Source organism: Fistularia commersonii, chromosome 25 (assembly GCF_037954325.1).
Source record: "Fistularia commersonii isolate RoL2024-O1a breed Wild chromosome 25, RoL_Fcom_v1.0, whole genome shotgun sequence".
NCBI lineage: Eukaryota > Metazoa > Chordata > Actinopteri > Syngnathiformes > Fistulariidae > Fistularia > Fistularia commersonii.
In genome coordinates, this window is record NC_141308.1 from 7529610 (window position 1) to 7545512 (window position 15903).

Consider the following 15903-nt stretch of genomic DNA (forward strand, 5'->3'; position numbering starts at 1 on the left):
TGGTTTGGGGACATACGGGCAAACGGGTCGCTGTTTACGAACTACTGTTCGCATGAACAGAAAGTAGTTGGTGGCGAAAATACAGCAGCTGTATTATTGTTGAGCGCTCCCTGTCGGACTAGTTCAACGTTAAACATGTTTTCATCAATGCTATTATTGAGAAATGAGATTCTTCTAGCCGATGTGGACTGTAAAAAGTGCGAGAGGCTGCAATGCCGCAGCATCCTCAATATTGTACTGAAAATACGTTCAGTTCGTGGAGTGTTAACAGGCTTTCCGTTGAAAATGTGTTAATTACAACTCAACCGACAAGGTATGAAAGTAGCTAGGTGTTTAGCCAAATTGATCATGTAATAAGCGAATGAGTTATTAGGATAAGCTGGTGTCGGAGAGAATAAAAAATTAATTTCCATGAAATTAATACCTGGACTTAATCCACCGCCTTGCTATTGCTGACTGCAGGAATATGCCCCGGGATAAACTACCAGATGACATTTTTTCAAAGTAGGATACGGCATCATTTTCGACGTCATACGGACTGAAATAATGTTTTTAAATGGGCGCAAGTACTATAGGTTCATATATGCAGATAATATCTGCAAGCCGATAGTCAGGCAGGTCCGGAAAGGCAGAGAGCCCTCGTTGTGGCATTAATGTGAATGCTGTGGGCGTGAAAACCGAAATCTTTTCTGATCCACTTTCAAGTAGAATTACGCATGTACGAGAATACTGCGTATCATTTCAGAAAGCCAGAACGTTCAACTGAGCCGCAACACCAAACTCCCTCCTAATCCCAGAGAGCACATTGAACTCACAGGTCACTCGCATTGGAGGAGTTTCTGGATGGGCCTTTGGGTGACAGGTCAAAGTCCGAATCCGAACGGTAGAGGAAGGATTCCCGCCGCTGGCTGTGGGGGAAGTTGGCCTGTCGGACCAGGCCAGAACCAGGACTGGCCTGGGGGTCCAATGGACTGCGCCCTGCTGACAATCCATTCTCCACATCGAAGCTGCGGACAAAGTGGGAGACAGAGGAAACTCGTTGTTTTTTTATTTTTTCCTTCCTTAAATTTAAGGCGACAAAGACACAAGCGTGCAGACTTGAAAAGAGAGAGGCGGCCGACCGAGGATCTCCTGGCTTCGGGATGAAAACACCAAGCTTCACTCAGCATGTGTACGAATGCATGCAACAGGAAGCATGTGTTGGAGTGCAGGACAACGCCGCAGAAGAAAATACATCAACTGCGGTCGTAACGGTGACGTCACTTGGTCGTGAAAACACAAACATAACAATGCAAACCAACGTGCAGACGACAGATAACACATTGCGATGAAACCGCTATGTGGCCGCGGCGGCATGAGAACTCTCCAGAAACTGTCTCGCTCAGAGAGCTTGCTGATGTCATACCGAGCAAAAGAAAAGAAGGAGCGTAACGACACAATGGGCTAAATTTAAAACTATCAAACGCTGTCATCGGGCCATACAACTGTAGCCATTTATCAGAAGGAAGCCTCACCATTATTGACCAGCTGGCCACAATAAGAGCTAAAATAATGCAAAGGATATGACGGTGTGAAATATATGGGAACCAAAGAGGACCAAAATCAATGCTACATTCCAGTTTTTTTAACAATGGAAACCAACACAATGAGGGAGTGTTGAAACCCAGAGACGGCAAACCTTGCCTGATCCTCTGAGCTGAGTGTGAGTGGTGAGCCTGTTGCAGCCCAGCTGATCGCTAAACTGACACTTCGGATCAAATATGTAAGTGAGGCTAAAAAAGCAACCGGTGGGGTAAAAGAGAACAAAAAAAAAGCCTCTTCCCCCAAACTCCTCTGCTGTCACTGGCGATTCAAGCAATACAGAGAAAGTGGGAATATCGCTGAACTCCCAGCCTGTTCAGCTACGAAACACACACACACACACACACACTGGAAAAAAAACGGAACAGCAGGTACTACATGATGTTCACTTCATTAAAGGTGTGAAACCTGTGTTCTTAAAGCTGTGAACATCCAGACGAAGTCTGCAGTTGCAAACAGCAGGCGGGGAAATGATCAGAGGAGGCGATGGAGTCATGTGAGAGTGAGTCTAAAAATAGGCAGGTGTTCAGGTGAGGAGGAGTTCCTCCTGATCAAACCCGATGTGGCTACGGAGAGAAACGCCAAATATGGGCACGGAGAGACCCTTTTTTTTTCTTAGTCTGGGCACGTTTCTGCATTGATCCACATCTCTTTCTCTCCTGAAGTCACTCTGTTGACATGTGAACCCAGAGAGAATCTGTCAGCCAGCAGTCAGTTTGGCAACGCGTCTCCCTTTCTAAACAGCGTGATGGACTCCAGGGTAGAAATCCACACGTTAACCAAACAACTATTAGCAGATTGTGCAGGATTTTGTAAGACCGATGAAAACACACTCAATCTATGTCAAGCAAATGGGATGTCGTGACGGAACGACATGAAGAGCGTGGGAAATTGAGAAAAAAACAATATCATAAGGTCATCATTCACGGCCCCGGGTGCCTTACTGTTCTCCAAGGCAGTTATGATGACGTCAGACAAAGCGTAGTTTATATCATTGTGAAAATGAATAATTACACGCACGAGTGTTTGGACTAGAGGCTGTCTGCAAAACAATGACTGTAACGCGTTTCTGAAAAGGAACTTAAATGCAGAGGGGAAAGGAGGAGGCTGAGGGGGAACACCGACGTGTTCGACCAATGTGTGAATGTAACGCAATTTAGAAAAGCGGTGAATTATTCCTCAAAAATCAGAAACAGGTGGTTATTTATAGCTGATTTTTGAGAAATCTCTTTTTGAGAAGTCTACAGTATCTGGGCTGTTTTTTTTTATTTTACCTGATTTCACTCCTCCTCCCTAAAAAATAAGCAAACAAAAAAAAAAACTACTTTGGGAAACCTTGTGTTATTCCAATTCCATCCTTTAGGCTACATGAATTATCCTGAAACAATAGATCAAGCTTCAGCAGAAATCTGCATGGTAGCAATATAATTACATGTAATTAATAGCTGGAAGAGCATTCGAGTCTGAATACAGAATAAAGATTCTTCCTCATTTGATGTGTGCGATAAGTGCAGGATGTACACTTTCCCTCCACTCCGCTTTCCAATTCTTCCTCCATGACTGCCCTGGGAGGATGCTGCATGAGGACAAGACGCTGGTGTGTTACTGGTTGTTACGTAACAGCAGCCTCAAAGAAACCGCCATCCATCCATTCATGTGACAGATTCAGACACACTGACTGCACTATACGTAGTCTAACGCAGAAGTCAGAGGGAGGGAAGATAGGGGAGGAGCGGGGGTAAGGGTAAGATAAATGGGGCAAAGAGAGAGTAAATACAATTTCAAAGAGGGTACAGCCTGTTCTGAGACGTGTACATTAGGGCTTTTTGGTCTCAGCTGCACATTTTACCACCATGCGGCAGAGGCTTCAGTTTGGAAGGTGGGCGCACACCTCCGGGGACATGACTGAATTTCATTTAATAACAAAAAAAAAGCACGTAAACGAGGAAATAAAAAAAACATTTATTTAAGGTTTGTGCGTGCACACCTATGATATGACATCACCTCAGCCCTGTTACTATGAGTGCACATGTGGCTCGGAGCTTCACGCTCATCACCCTTTCCTGCTTTCTATTGCGTTCTGCCCGCCCAAATGATGCTACACCTCTGGCGTGGTCTGACTATAAACTCAATTCTATTTTTGTTTCTGCACCACACTTCTGTCTCCATGCAGCTAAATTTAGCTTCCCCTTGCACGGGGGGGGATGGTGTGTGAAGCAGCCATGTAGCTAAAAATAAGATTTCAGGTAGAATACACAGAACCCCCGCCTTCCCCTTTTCCTCTCCCGCTGCATCACAGAGAAGCGGATTCGTCGCTCCATTCATGAATATTTATGGAGAAAATTCTATTTGAAGCCAAAGCTGAGCTAAAATTAGATCACAGATCGCAATATCGCCCACGTCTTTCCCTCAGTGCTGCTCTCCCTTCTTCCCTCCCTCCCTCTCTCTCTGGCTCGCTCGCTCAGATGTTGCGAGTTCAGCACCGGGGAATGAATGCAAAGTCCTGACTTTCTCATGACACCAGACTATTTACCTTTAGCCCACGCCCGCGCATATACATACAGACACGTGGGTGCATATGTACGGACACGCGCACGTACACGTGTGTGCACATACACATGCAAAAAGTATATGGCAAAATATATGGTTTCTAATATTCCTATTTCCCTTTCAATTAAGACTCATCGGCTGCAGCTTTACCGCAGACAGTAGGTGTTACCACGGTAACACTAAATGGAGATTTCTCGAGGATGTGGAGACAGAAAACATTATTTTTTTGGAATATATAGATAGCTTTTTTTGTTCAGGATTTTATTATATGTCATCAAATCAGTTCAAAAGAGGAATGAACTAAAACACCGGTACGTTAGAATGGAATGATAGAATAGTAATGCTTTTACATTTTTTTTTTTTTTTAATTTTTCTAATACAGCATTTTTGAATGAAAGGAATGAAAACGGACTAAACACACTTTAAATGTGAACATGAGTCATTTTTCCTAAACCTCCATTGTGTCTGTAACCAAAACATGTAGTAAAAATGTCAGTTGGCGCGGGTGTGTGTTTTCAAAAGGCCAAAGGTCAGCATCAGACTCAGGGTGCATGTCATCTGAACAGGAAGCATCCATAGAAACAACGCGACTGTTTGGACGGCTGGGTTTTCACATACGACTCCATTGTCTTTCTGTCTTTCACACCCACCCACCTCTTCTCTCCTTCCGAAACACCCTCCCTCTCTCTCCTATTTTTCGCAGCCGCGGCAAAAATAAGTAAGGACAGACTGAACCATTTTTAAAATAACACGTTGACAAAGAGACAAATAGCGCACTTGTGTGTGTGTATGTGTGTGTGCATGTGTAAAGTTGTTGGTGAATGAAAAGTAAAAGTGACTTGAGATGTGAAATAAATAGTCACTAAAAGGTAAGGGTCCCTCTACTGGCTCTTGGTGAGACTGCATGATCTGCCCGCTCTATCGGATAGCTACAACAGTTACTCAGTAATTCTGTCATTTTAATACATCTAATTACAATTAAAATATTTCATTACATATAAGTATATACACATGTGATGACACTACAATGAAATATCCTTATAATCTTAAAAATCGGATCTAAAATTCAGCACATCTAAAAGGAACTGCGATGTGATTCTGTGTGAAACATTCGAAAAATTCTATTAAATCTAAACCGCCCGTTTAATGTGATCGACATTCAATTGTCTAGTTATCAACAACGAGATATTAATGTATGATGGTAGAAGATATTGCCTTAATCCTCTTGGATCCATCCTGATTTCAAAAGTGCAAATGCAAATGAACATAGACAAGAAACGCGCGCACAAACATTTGATTTGGAGTCCAAAAAAATGAGGCCAACATATCTAGGCCTCAAGAAGCTCCTTTATAAACACTCAAAATGTAATTAGAGAGGTGCCTTATTACTTTTGTTATTTAAGCGCGCTGGTTGGTAGAACAGCGTGATTGATGGTAACCTGTCAGTGGCCCTGATACTCGACACACCGCCTGCGTCACTGCCTGTCACGGCAACGTCAATCCCATCTGGGTAGCGTTAGAGAGAGAAAGCGAGCGAGCGAGCTGTCATCTGAACCTTCATTCATCATTCCCGGCCTTTTTCTTCTAGAGGTAGAATTAGCAGACTCGCGGGACCGGCTCAACCGTTTCTTCAAAAAGCCACGGAAAAGTGTGTGTGTGTGTGTGTGTGTGTGGGGGTGGGGTGGGGGGGTGGACACCCTTCTTCTCTGTCGCACTCGTCTCAGTGATGCTCCAGTATGCTGGACTTCCTGCGATCGATTTGAAGCTGATGCTTAGTAACGGCTCCAGGACAATTAGCGTAGCACGAGTAGGTCGATGGAAAATAAGAACCGCAAGAGAACGCACAGTATGTCTACTGAGGATGGAATCGCTCATAAATGAAAAACATAAAATTGGATTGTCATATGTTAACGTATTTGCTAAGTCACATTTGACCTCAGAATGCATGAATAAATAAATGAATAGGAAATTCCAAAAATCTGCCAAAAAAGCCCAAGAGAAAATTGATAATTAGTCACCCAAATAGGAAGTCACAAGAAATTCTGAACACGAGCTGTTTTTTTTATCTATATATATTATTGTTCGCTTGTAACACAAGCGCTACCAGTGCATGTTACGGGATCCTAATTGTTTTTGCTATGGTTTTTGTTTAGTCTCTCTAGGAGAATAAAAACCAGCCTCTCTCTGAGTCTTGCCTTTCTTCTCCTGTCCGGAGAGGTTGTTAAGCAAACCTGACTGATGTGGTGTTTGACTTTACTCAAACCGAGATGAATTCATAATAACTTTCTATCGAGCTATAATCCTTATTTACGTCTGAGTTTAATGTCAGACAGCTGCATTGGTGACTAGTTGCATGTAATGCTAGACTTTTGTAAGTTGAGCCATTTTACTATTCATTATGAACTCGGATCACTTTTATCCAGTTACGCCGCGGCTGACATATTGCTTATTGTAGTTTCGGGTGGGATTTTTTTTTGGGGGGGGGGGGGGGGGGGGGGGGGGGGGCTGATTCATCTGAAAGGAAAAGTTCAAAATCGTGAGAATCTATGTTAAAAAGCCGCCCGCATAGTTTATCGCTTATAGGAATAGTAGAACTGAAGGCGACTTCAGCGGTGCAGCTCGTTCATGGGCAGCAGGCGAACATTAGATGCGGCTCCTGGCCGTCCGTGTTTGTGCCCTTTTCTCTGTCACAGACTAATCCCCCCTCCTGGTTAAAAAACAAGAAGGAAACACACTATATTTACACCGCGTGTCCACCTCGGCACATTCGGCGTAACTTAAAAAAGTTGACCTAAGCTGCGGCGCTTTTAGAAAACAAGTATGAAACCAGATCCTTTCAGACATTTTATCCTCCTGCCTCGGGCAACATAAAAAAAAACAAAAAAAAAAAAAACAGAGCGGATGTGGCAACGTTTTCACGATCAGTGGACACGTTGCGACCGAAAAGTAAAACAAGAGTCCATAAGGTCTGTGTCGGGGGAACGGGAGATTCGTTTTTACAGAGCTCAAGGGTGGAAAGGTAGCATAAGCTGGCGGTAGAGAAAGGTGGTGACACAAAAACACTGACCTTTCTGAAATTGAAGTCACTTCTGAACACAAGTTGAACACCCACGGTCTCGACAGTCGACCGATTGTGGACGGGAAGTTTGCTTAAGAAAAGAGACCAGTGTCTTTTTTTTGATGACTTCATGTAACCAAACTGTACATTTAAAAGAATGCCCGCCCTCACCCACAAAAAAAAAAACAAACAAAAACAAACAAGTTAGACAATTGAAAGGTAAAGCGTCGATTTTTTTTTCTACCTGATTAGGATACACCTTAAAAAAAAAAAGACAATATAAAACATCTGGTTGGGAAGTAGAACTACGGCAGTGTGTGTGTTTGTGTATTGTACATGTGTGTGGTCACTGTCTTACTGTACATGAGTGAAGAATATAGTTGGTTCACTGTGATTAAGTTAGAATGGTTTATTTTGCTGTGAGCACCCAGCAGCCAAAAGCAATAATCAGACAGAAAAAGACACTAACAACTGTGCATTTGTGTGTGTGTGTACGTTCGTGTACATATATATATATATATATGTAAAACTACTTACACTTATTTTATGTGAACTGTATTCTCAGTGTCCTCTATCTGGCAACTGTAACCGCCGTCTGGGAGCACAGCCGTCTGCCTCTTTCCTTCAGAAAACAACGGCGCGCTGTCTGGACGTCTGGCCCGGCGGACATGAGGAGCACACTGACCTCCCATGCACTTTTACGGCGAATCTGCTTCACCTTTCCGCCGTCAGTGCAAAGATAAGGCACCGTGTTTTAACCATTGAATCAGCTATGCATGTGTAATTTAATACCTGCTTTTTCTCTTGTAAGCGCGGTTAAAAATGTACTCGCTTTAATACAATCTAACTAAATTCCAGTGTAGTCGAATTGTTTCGAAAAAAAAAAAAAAAAATCTTGCAATTTCTGCTCCCGTTTTGTGTAATTTAGTTTGGATAACCACCATAAATTCTTTCCTTATGTTCAAATAGTGCTGTTTGTCTTTCCCTTGAGGAACATTATAAAATGAGCCTCGCTGGCAGGAAGACAAACTGTAGAATAACGCGTAGACGTTTCACCAAGGCCATCTCACACACCGTACACGCTGTACTGTTTTACAAGGCAGATCATTGTTTAAGATGGGAGTGCCTTGTACGTCAAAGATACGCTGCGCCTTAAATAAATATGGTATCGCTTGGAAATAGATCAAATACCGTTAATACAATTTCGTACAGAATTACAATCATAACACTGTGTAAAAAGCCGACAAGTGCGAAGCGCAACCAGAGGTGATTTTAATAAACCTGGCTGACTGAGACACCCGGAGAGATTTACAGTGAGTCATGGGAGAGTCCTCATCGATGCGTGTGCACAGACGTGCTCGTGCACGCACACACACACACACGCACACACACGCACGGACACACACGCAGCAGCGTCGTCTGTGTTATCCTCAAGGATCATGTGGCGTGGCAGAGAAAACAGAGAAGTGAGAGGAGATGAATTGGAGGGTCTGAAGGTGAGAAGAGACATAAAGAGAGGAAGTGAGAAAAGGAGCGAGAAGAGGTTGGGAAAAGTTCATTACCGGTTCTATAAAAGTGTGGGGATTTGATCAGCGTGAGGTTTTGATGGTGACGGCCAATGAAGTGGGAAATGAGTAAGAACAGAGTGTGTGTTGAAGGATTCCTATGGAACAAAATGCTGAATCCTTCATTGTGGCTCCTTCGTGAAAACAATGATCCCGAAAGCTCAATTTTTACTCTAAGGAAATACACTTAAGTAGAGTATGTTTCTATTTACCAAACTTGAATAGATACTTGGATGCAACAGAACAAACTTTTTTAACTTAATTATCGGTTATACTGGGTTCGATAGTGTACGTTCTCTTGGGGTATTATATTTCATTTTATACAACAATGTCATTCAAGAGATTTAAAATTGTTATCAAGCTAACTGACTCAAAAAGATCATGCCTGAAAAACAATTATCGAATTAAAAATCGGCCTTGAAAGTTTTGAAAGTGACAGGTAGATTACATGATTTATCCGAGCTTCTTTAGTCAAGCAAGTGAACCATGGGGAATTTCAAGTTACTGACTGCAAAGAGAAAACTATTCAGTTTCACCGGATACCGTATCTTTTTTGATACAGCATGAAATTTTAATATTGTGAGTGATAACAATGCATAAATACAAGGATTCATTGTATAATACCTATGTTTTCTGCTAGGACAGCGTCAGAGGGGGAAAAACAGCAAGTTGAGAAATTTATCATATCGAAGAAATGGATGCTACGACATCACATGTTGTTGAAAATGCAAATGAGCGGTAATATGTAGTAGGGATGCAAAATAGCGTCACTGCTGTTGAAAAGGTAACATCAGCATCACCTGACAAGGCTTTAAAAATTCTCTATCAGAAATGGTATACATTTTGGAAGTAACTGAGTTGGAAATATTATTTTTATTTATTTTTTAATTTTGCTCAGTAGATGTATACGTCATAAAAATAACGAAAGATATTGTACGCTGCACTTGCCAGTGTGTACGGGGATAAGAGCAGGCAGAACAACGTGAGAATTTTCTCTAAATGAGAGAGGAAATGTTTCAAACAGAAGATAGAAAATACATATCATCATGAATTATCATGCAAATAATTTGTCATTTTTATTATTATTGGAATTCACCCCCTGTGAAAAATCAAAGAGCGTGTCGATGACAACTAATATCGTATTATTACTGTTTAAAAATCTTACTGCGGTCATCTGCTGATTCCCAACCTTAGCAATTACACACACACACACACACACACACACACACACACACACACACACACACACACACACACACAGAGGTACATCAATGCATCGTTGATGTTCTGTGTCACCCGTCAGCGAGCCAGAGGAGTTTCAAGAGACGCTGTAACACTGCAAACCCACAAATTAACTGCGGTTAACTGAAGGTTACAATCAACCTAATGCAACACCACAAATTGAGTGTGTATTTTTGCTATGTGTCTTTACGAGAACACGCCAGTGTTAGCTAAGCACCAAAACACGCAACCCAACACCAGCCCGTCTGCAGATAAATGATGAATCAGGATGGTCCCAGTGGGCCTGACCATCTCCGGACAAGCCACTGACCATTGAAGACAATGCTTTGGAAACACTTTCGGTGTGTTATTGGGATAAAATGGCTTTTGGCTGTAAACCATACCCTTGATTTGCCAAGAGGGCATTGGACAACTCAATTATTTCTGCGAACGCGGGGAGTCCAGTGCTAAGACTACATGATTCATATGTCACACTGACCTGGAAAACTTGGACAGTAGTTAACTTTAGGAGCAGGCTTTACGTATCCGTCAACAGCGCGAGATTTTAGAAAAAGATATTTATCTGTAACAAGCATTAAAACAAAAAGCCGCCTGAGTGTTTGGCGTCGGACGCGGCGCGCCGGGTCCAAAATTCACACTTGCGAGATTTCGATAAATCAGATAGATGAAGATTTCACTTTCCCCCCGTCTTCACCCGCATCAAAATGACAGTGATGAATATTGAGTTTCTAAGAAATCCGCGTCCACGGCTCATCTCGGTTACCTCACTCACATGCAAACTGCCAGAACTGTCATCTTCGTAAAGCCCTAACTTCATATTAAATTACTCAAGGCATAAATCACATTCCCTCCCTCCAAAACACACAACAAAGCTCATACTTGTATTTGCTGTCAGTGGGCCATTTAGAAATAATCTTTAAGGCTCTTTGGGATTTTTCCATCCCTTTCCTGGCTGTCATAACTTGCATACTGCTCCATGTCAGTCCCATTTCATTTTATGTTTGGCCCTGAGCAGGTATACCTATGAAGAAAATTGGATCAACATCCTGTGGACATACAGCAAGCTGTATATGGCCCCGGAGAGGCGGACGGACGAAGCATAACTCGGGCTAATAGAGGTAATTAACTCAAATTCAGTCTGACACGAAAGAAAAACTATGAAAAGAACAGCACTGTGAAATAAATGCTAACGTCAGCACCGTGTTATTAATCAGGTACGAAGTGAACCGTCCCAGCGCCGCCTGCTAACGCGGCTATATTTGACGATTAGCGCCGAAAACCAACAACTTAAGGTGTCAAACGTTTTTCATTTCGGGGGAATGAGCTGTTGCTGAAACATGTCTCAATCTGTCTTTCCCACAAGCTGTCAAGGAATTGAAAAAAAAAAACACAAACGTATACACGCAGTATATATAGGTTGGACATAGGTTACGATGTGAAATGTACTGGTTTGAGCTACATTATTTAGTCCAATGCAAATGTTATGACTGACGTTTGGCGCAGGTGGTTATAACAAACTGCGCACCTATCTCGTATTTCAAATTACGTCTAGTTACAACAGCATTGAAATTCAGCACACAAACTTGCAAATGTGGGTATCGTCTAAAAAAGCGGTGCAGGTCCTGCCCTAAGGGTTTTTAGTAGCAATAGCGTGATAATCTGGACTGCTGAGTGTCTGACCAACCTTTTCAGCGCCCCTAAAACAGCTAAAAAACACAATAGGTTGTATTTCACTCGACCGATTTTCTTTAAAAATCCCAAAAATTGCACGCACATTTCTACCTGCCGCTGATGTAACAGGGATAGATCTATTTGGACGGTTGCCGGTGTGTTCAGTCCAAGTCAAAGCTGCTATCAAAGAGCTTTAACTTGTAACGGTTCGTTTCTCGTCAATATATGCGTTCCTTCTTATTTTGCTTGCACAAAATTGTTATTTTGTCTAAATCTTCATCACACAAACTACAGAGTATCATTTCAGATGCTACAATGACATTTTGGCAAAATGGAACAGTCTCCTGCACAATTTTTTTTTCACTTTTTTGGGGTGTCTTTGATTTCACCCGTCCACAAGGGGATCATTTTCATTTCCAACTAATCATGTGGCATCCTTTTGTTACGAACAGGAAAGAAACACAAGATTATTTTTCTCCTATTTAGGTCTGATGTGGTTTTGAAGTGTTCCTCTAATATTTCTGAGCAGTGTTTACATATTTATACATATATAGCATGTGAACTAACATATTTCCAATGCATTATTTCCATGTCCATCAAATTTCCCATGTCTGTGTTACGCCCCAAAAAAATGGTGTTGCTTTAAGCAGGACGATGAAGTCGAACTAAAAGTGCCTTATAGACTGCTTTTACGGCCTTAAAGCGGTTTCTTGTTGGCAAAATTCAATCAAAGGATAAAGTAACGCAGGTAAATACATGAAAAAGCCAATTCATCTGTGAATCCTCTAATCAGTCGTCTTCCGCAGAAGGCGGAGCCCGGAAACCAATAACTGTCACCATCGGCGGAGATTTAAATTGAGACGGGAGGTATATATTGAGAGCAGATGTGCTCGCCGCTTTGGTTTTGCGCGGTACCTGTTGCGCTTGAGCGGCCAGAAAGACCACGCGACCTTTACCACATATCCATCTGAGGGGAAATGCTGTCGCCTCTGTGGTTAACTGAGATAATTGAGCTTTAAATCACACGCCAAACACACACACACACACACGAGTCCGTCCGTGTTTGATGTCAACGGCAGCAGATTTATATCTCTCCTCCCTCTGCAGGTTGTTTTGCCAGCTTTTTCCTGCTTTCGTGAAAGTGAAATGGTGCGTGCACTGTGCAGCCGGAGGAGGGAGCTGCGGCCGACACGCCGGCGGTTTATTACCGGCGTCGCCTTCCCAGAACAGATAAGAGAAAGAAGACAAGTTGATGGGGTGAGAGTGAAAAAAAAAGATTAAAGGAAACAAATTCACCGAACAAGCATTGATTATCAATAACTTTCTACGCTCTAATGATTCAGTCCAGAAGACTGCGGTATTTTTTTACTTCGGAAATGTCAACATCTTAAATTTGAGCTATAAATAGCATCCCAAAATGGGCACCGACCGGGCCGCTAATCCCATGCATCTTTGCTCCCACTCATCCTCACGGTTCCTCCAGAGAATAAAAAGAGAATAAAAGTGAAGGCTTTTTTTTTTAACAGCGCAGGGTCTGATTTTCCATTAGATTCATGTCGAAGCTCATATCCCAGCCTCCCCCGTCCGGGACTCCCCTTTTACAATAGCGATAGAGCACGCTGAGAACTTCAGGACTTTCTAGACGGGTCGCAGACTCGACGTCCGAAGGTCGAAACTCATCCGCGCGGCGGCACGATTTGTATTTGTCTGACATTTCACTGCTTGTTTTCATCCCACGGGCCCGCGATATTCACAAAGAAAGATCTGTTTCAACCTATATTTATAACTCGAAGCTGCGCTCAACTTAAAATCAATATGAGATTAAGGCCATTTTCTCATATTACTACAAATCCACCCCTGAGAAAAGGCTGATCCTAATACTACTTTGCTACTTACAAACCGCCGCTTAAGACGACTGCGCGATCCAAATAATATACGGGCGGCTTACAAATATGCCTACACAGTCAGAAATTTGCCTCAGCGATCAAATTCGAGTCGGCGAACTCAAATCCATTCTCGGGCTTTTCTCCCTGATTCAGAGTCAAAGTCTTCGCGGTGATGCTGGATCCGAGGACTCGGCGGTCAGAAAACTCGGATCACGTGACCCGAAGGTGGCCCCCGAGGCCCTGCCGCGGCCTTGACCTTCGTTTTGCTCTCGCCTGCATGATGGGGGGGGGGGTCATGACGGCGCCTGGAGCTGTTTTGAAGCTTTGACTGTACATATAAACACCTGCTAATGAACTGAAACCACCTGGGCGGGGGGGGGGGGGGGTTCCTGCTACAGGTTGTGGCGCCACATCGCCATCACGAAGAAGCACGCAGCAACGAATGCCACCTAAATCTAAATCTAATTGTAAAATTCACACTCCTGAACTTTTGTCTAAATTCCTTCATCACATCAGCTTCTCATCAGCATCCTTTACTTAAGGCTTTTCTTACTAATGTTCTAACTGCTCTTACACTTTGACAGGTTTGGGAAAGCGGCTCGTGGGAGGATGAAATCGCAGGTGTTCTCGCAACATCCCGGGTTGCGTTCACTGCACTGCACCCCCCCTTCGGGCCTTGCGTAGGACGCACGCAGCCACGTGCGAGAACAAAAACATCTTATTTTTAACAGTACCGGTCCTCTTCTTCCACCTTTTGAAAATATGATGCCGGCCGTGACCTACATCTCCCACCTCTGCGCACAAAAAAACAGCGGCGGCAGTGGCAGCGAGCGTCCCTGCGGCTTGAAACGCATGCGCTTTGATAAATAAAGTGGTACCTATTAAAAAAAAGGCTGTTGAAAATATTGAATACGCAGGTTTTCATGAGATTAGATTTTTATCACCTTCTGCAAAGCCGACACTATTTTTTTTTTCTTAAAGCATCTGTTTTTCTTTTTTTTTTTCGGCTGAGGGGGGGGCTGTTTACATGTTCAAATTCTATTTTTATATTTCTTGAATTTTCTCCCCGAGCACGAGTGTTTTTTCTCCCCAGGTGTTCCAGCTTCCTGACGCAGACCGAAAAAAAAAAAACACGCCGGTTAGCTTCACTGCAGTTTCTTAAATTGTATTTAAGAAAATATTTATCAGCACTTGATACCTTATTAATTTCCCCCCCCCAGGCTTGCAGCTCAAGAGGCAATTTCTGCTTCTCCGATATCTCGCCGAAGGTCCTGAGAGGAATTGCATTAGCGGGGACGTCTGCCCTTTACGTTGCCCCTGCACTCCCAAACCGTTTCCTATTACATCCGATAAACAAAGGCTCGGGCCTGAGAAAGAGGACAGGGGACCGTAACGTAAACACCGCTTTGCATCATAGCCTCCGCGGCCGCAGGCGCCCGAGATTACACCATGAGCTACATGAGAAAATGAAAAACCTACAAGTAACACAGAAACAAGCAGGATTTGTGTGGAAGTCACACTCGCGCCGAGGGTTTAGGAGCGCTAAAGGTCAAGAGCCGTGTGACCCGGAGGTCACGGTGTTAAAGCCGAAACAACCTGGGAGCCGAACCCTCCACCACCATCTCGCTGAAAGACTCCGTCGACCGAACCTCGGGCGCAGAAAAACAACAACAAAAAAAAAAAAAAGGACTTCTGAACCAGTTTGCCACCTCGCTGTGGATTCTTGGCTGCTCCGCTCCTCCCCGCCCCTCCGACCGCAGTCAAATTGACTTCAGCCACAACTGTGATTTGGCGTTGGTTTTTTCGTTCGCGGCGTTTTACTAAATTGCAGTATTAATTTCGAAGTTGTTTTTTTTTCTCTTGAAAATTTTACCGGTGTTGGGCAAAAAAAAAAAAAAAAAAAAAAAATCCTGAGTCGCATGTGTATATATGTGTGTGTGACTGTGTGATTTCTACACAAAATGACTGGGTCTTGTCACCAGGAAAAAAAAAAACAACAACAACAAGAACTTAATTGAAGTAAAACCTCAAGAAGGAAACGTGCGATATCTCGGCAGCTGCAGATACAGAGCAGAAACAACTGATAAGAGTTGGAGAATGGGTATGTGTGTGTGTCTGTGTGTGTGTGTAAGTGTGATAAATACAGCAGCTGATGCAGATTCTCAAGATATTCCCTTTCTGGATGACCCTAAGTCTCTTCACTTTGGACGAGACAACCACCGAGCAGCAGCTGCAGCTTGCTTTGACGTGAAAGCCATGCTTCCGGCGGGGAGACGGACACACACATACACACACACACATACATAAATACACACACGGATAGTGAAGTGACTTCTTATTTACCGCCGGC

General features: G+C 43.1%; 1 protein-coding gene across 1 annotated transcript in view; it reads right to left on the minus strand.

Moving 5' to 3' along the window:
* The window catches only part of pde4ca (phosphodiesterase 4C, cAMP-specific a), a 47711-nt gene that overhangs the window by 10861 nt on the left and 20947 nt on the right, over positions 1-15903 (minus strand). Inside the window, exon 3 of the mRNA XM_086173121.1 lies at positions 816-1007. Within this exon, the coding sequence (XP_086029247.1) occupies positions 816-1007 (192 nt within the window). The remainder of the gene's footprint in view (positions 1-815; positions 1008-15903) is intronic.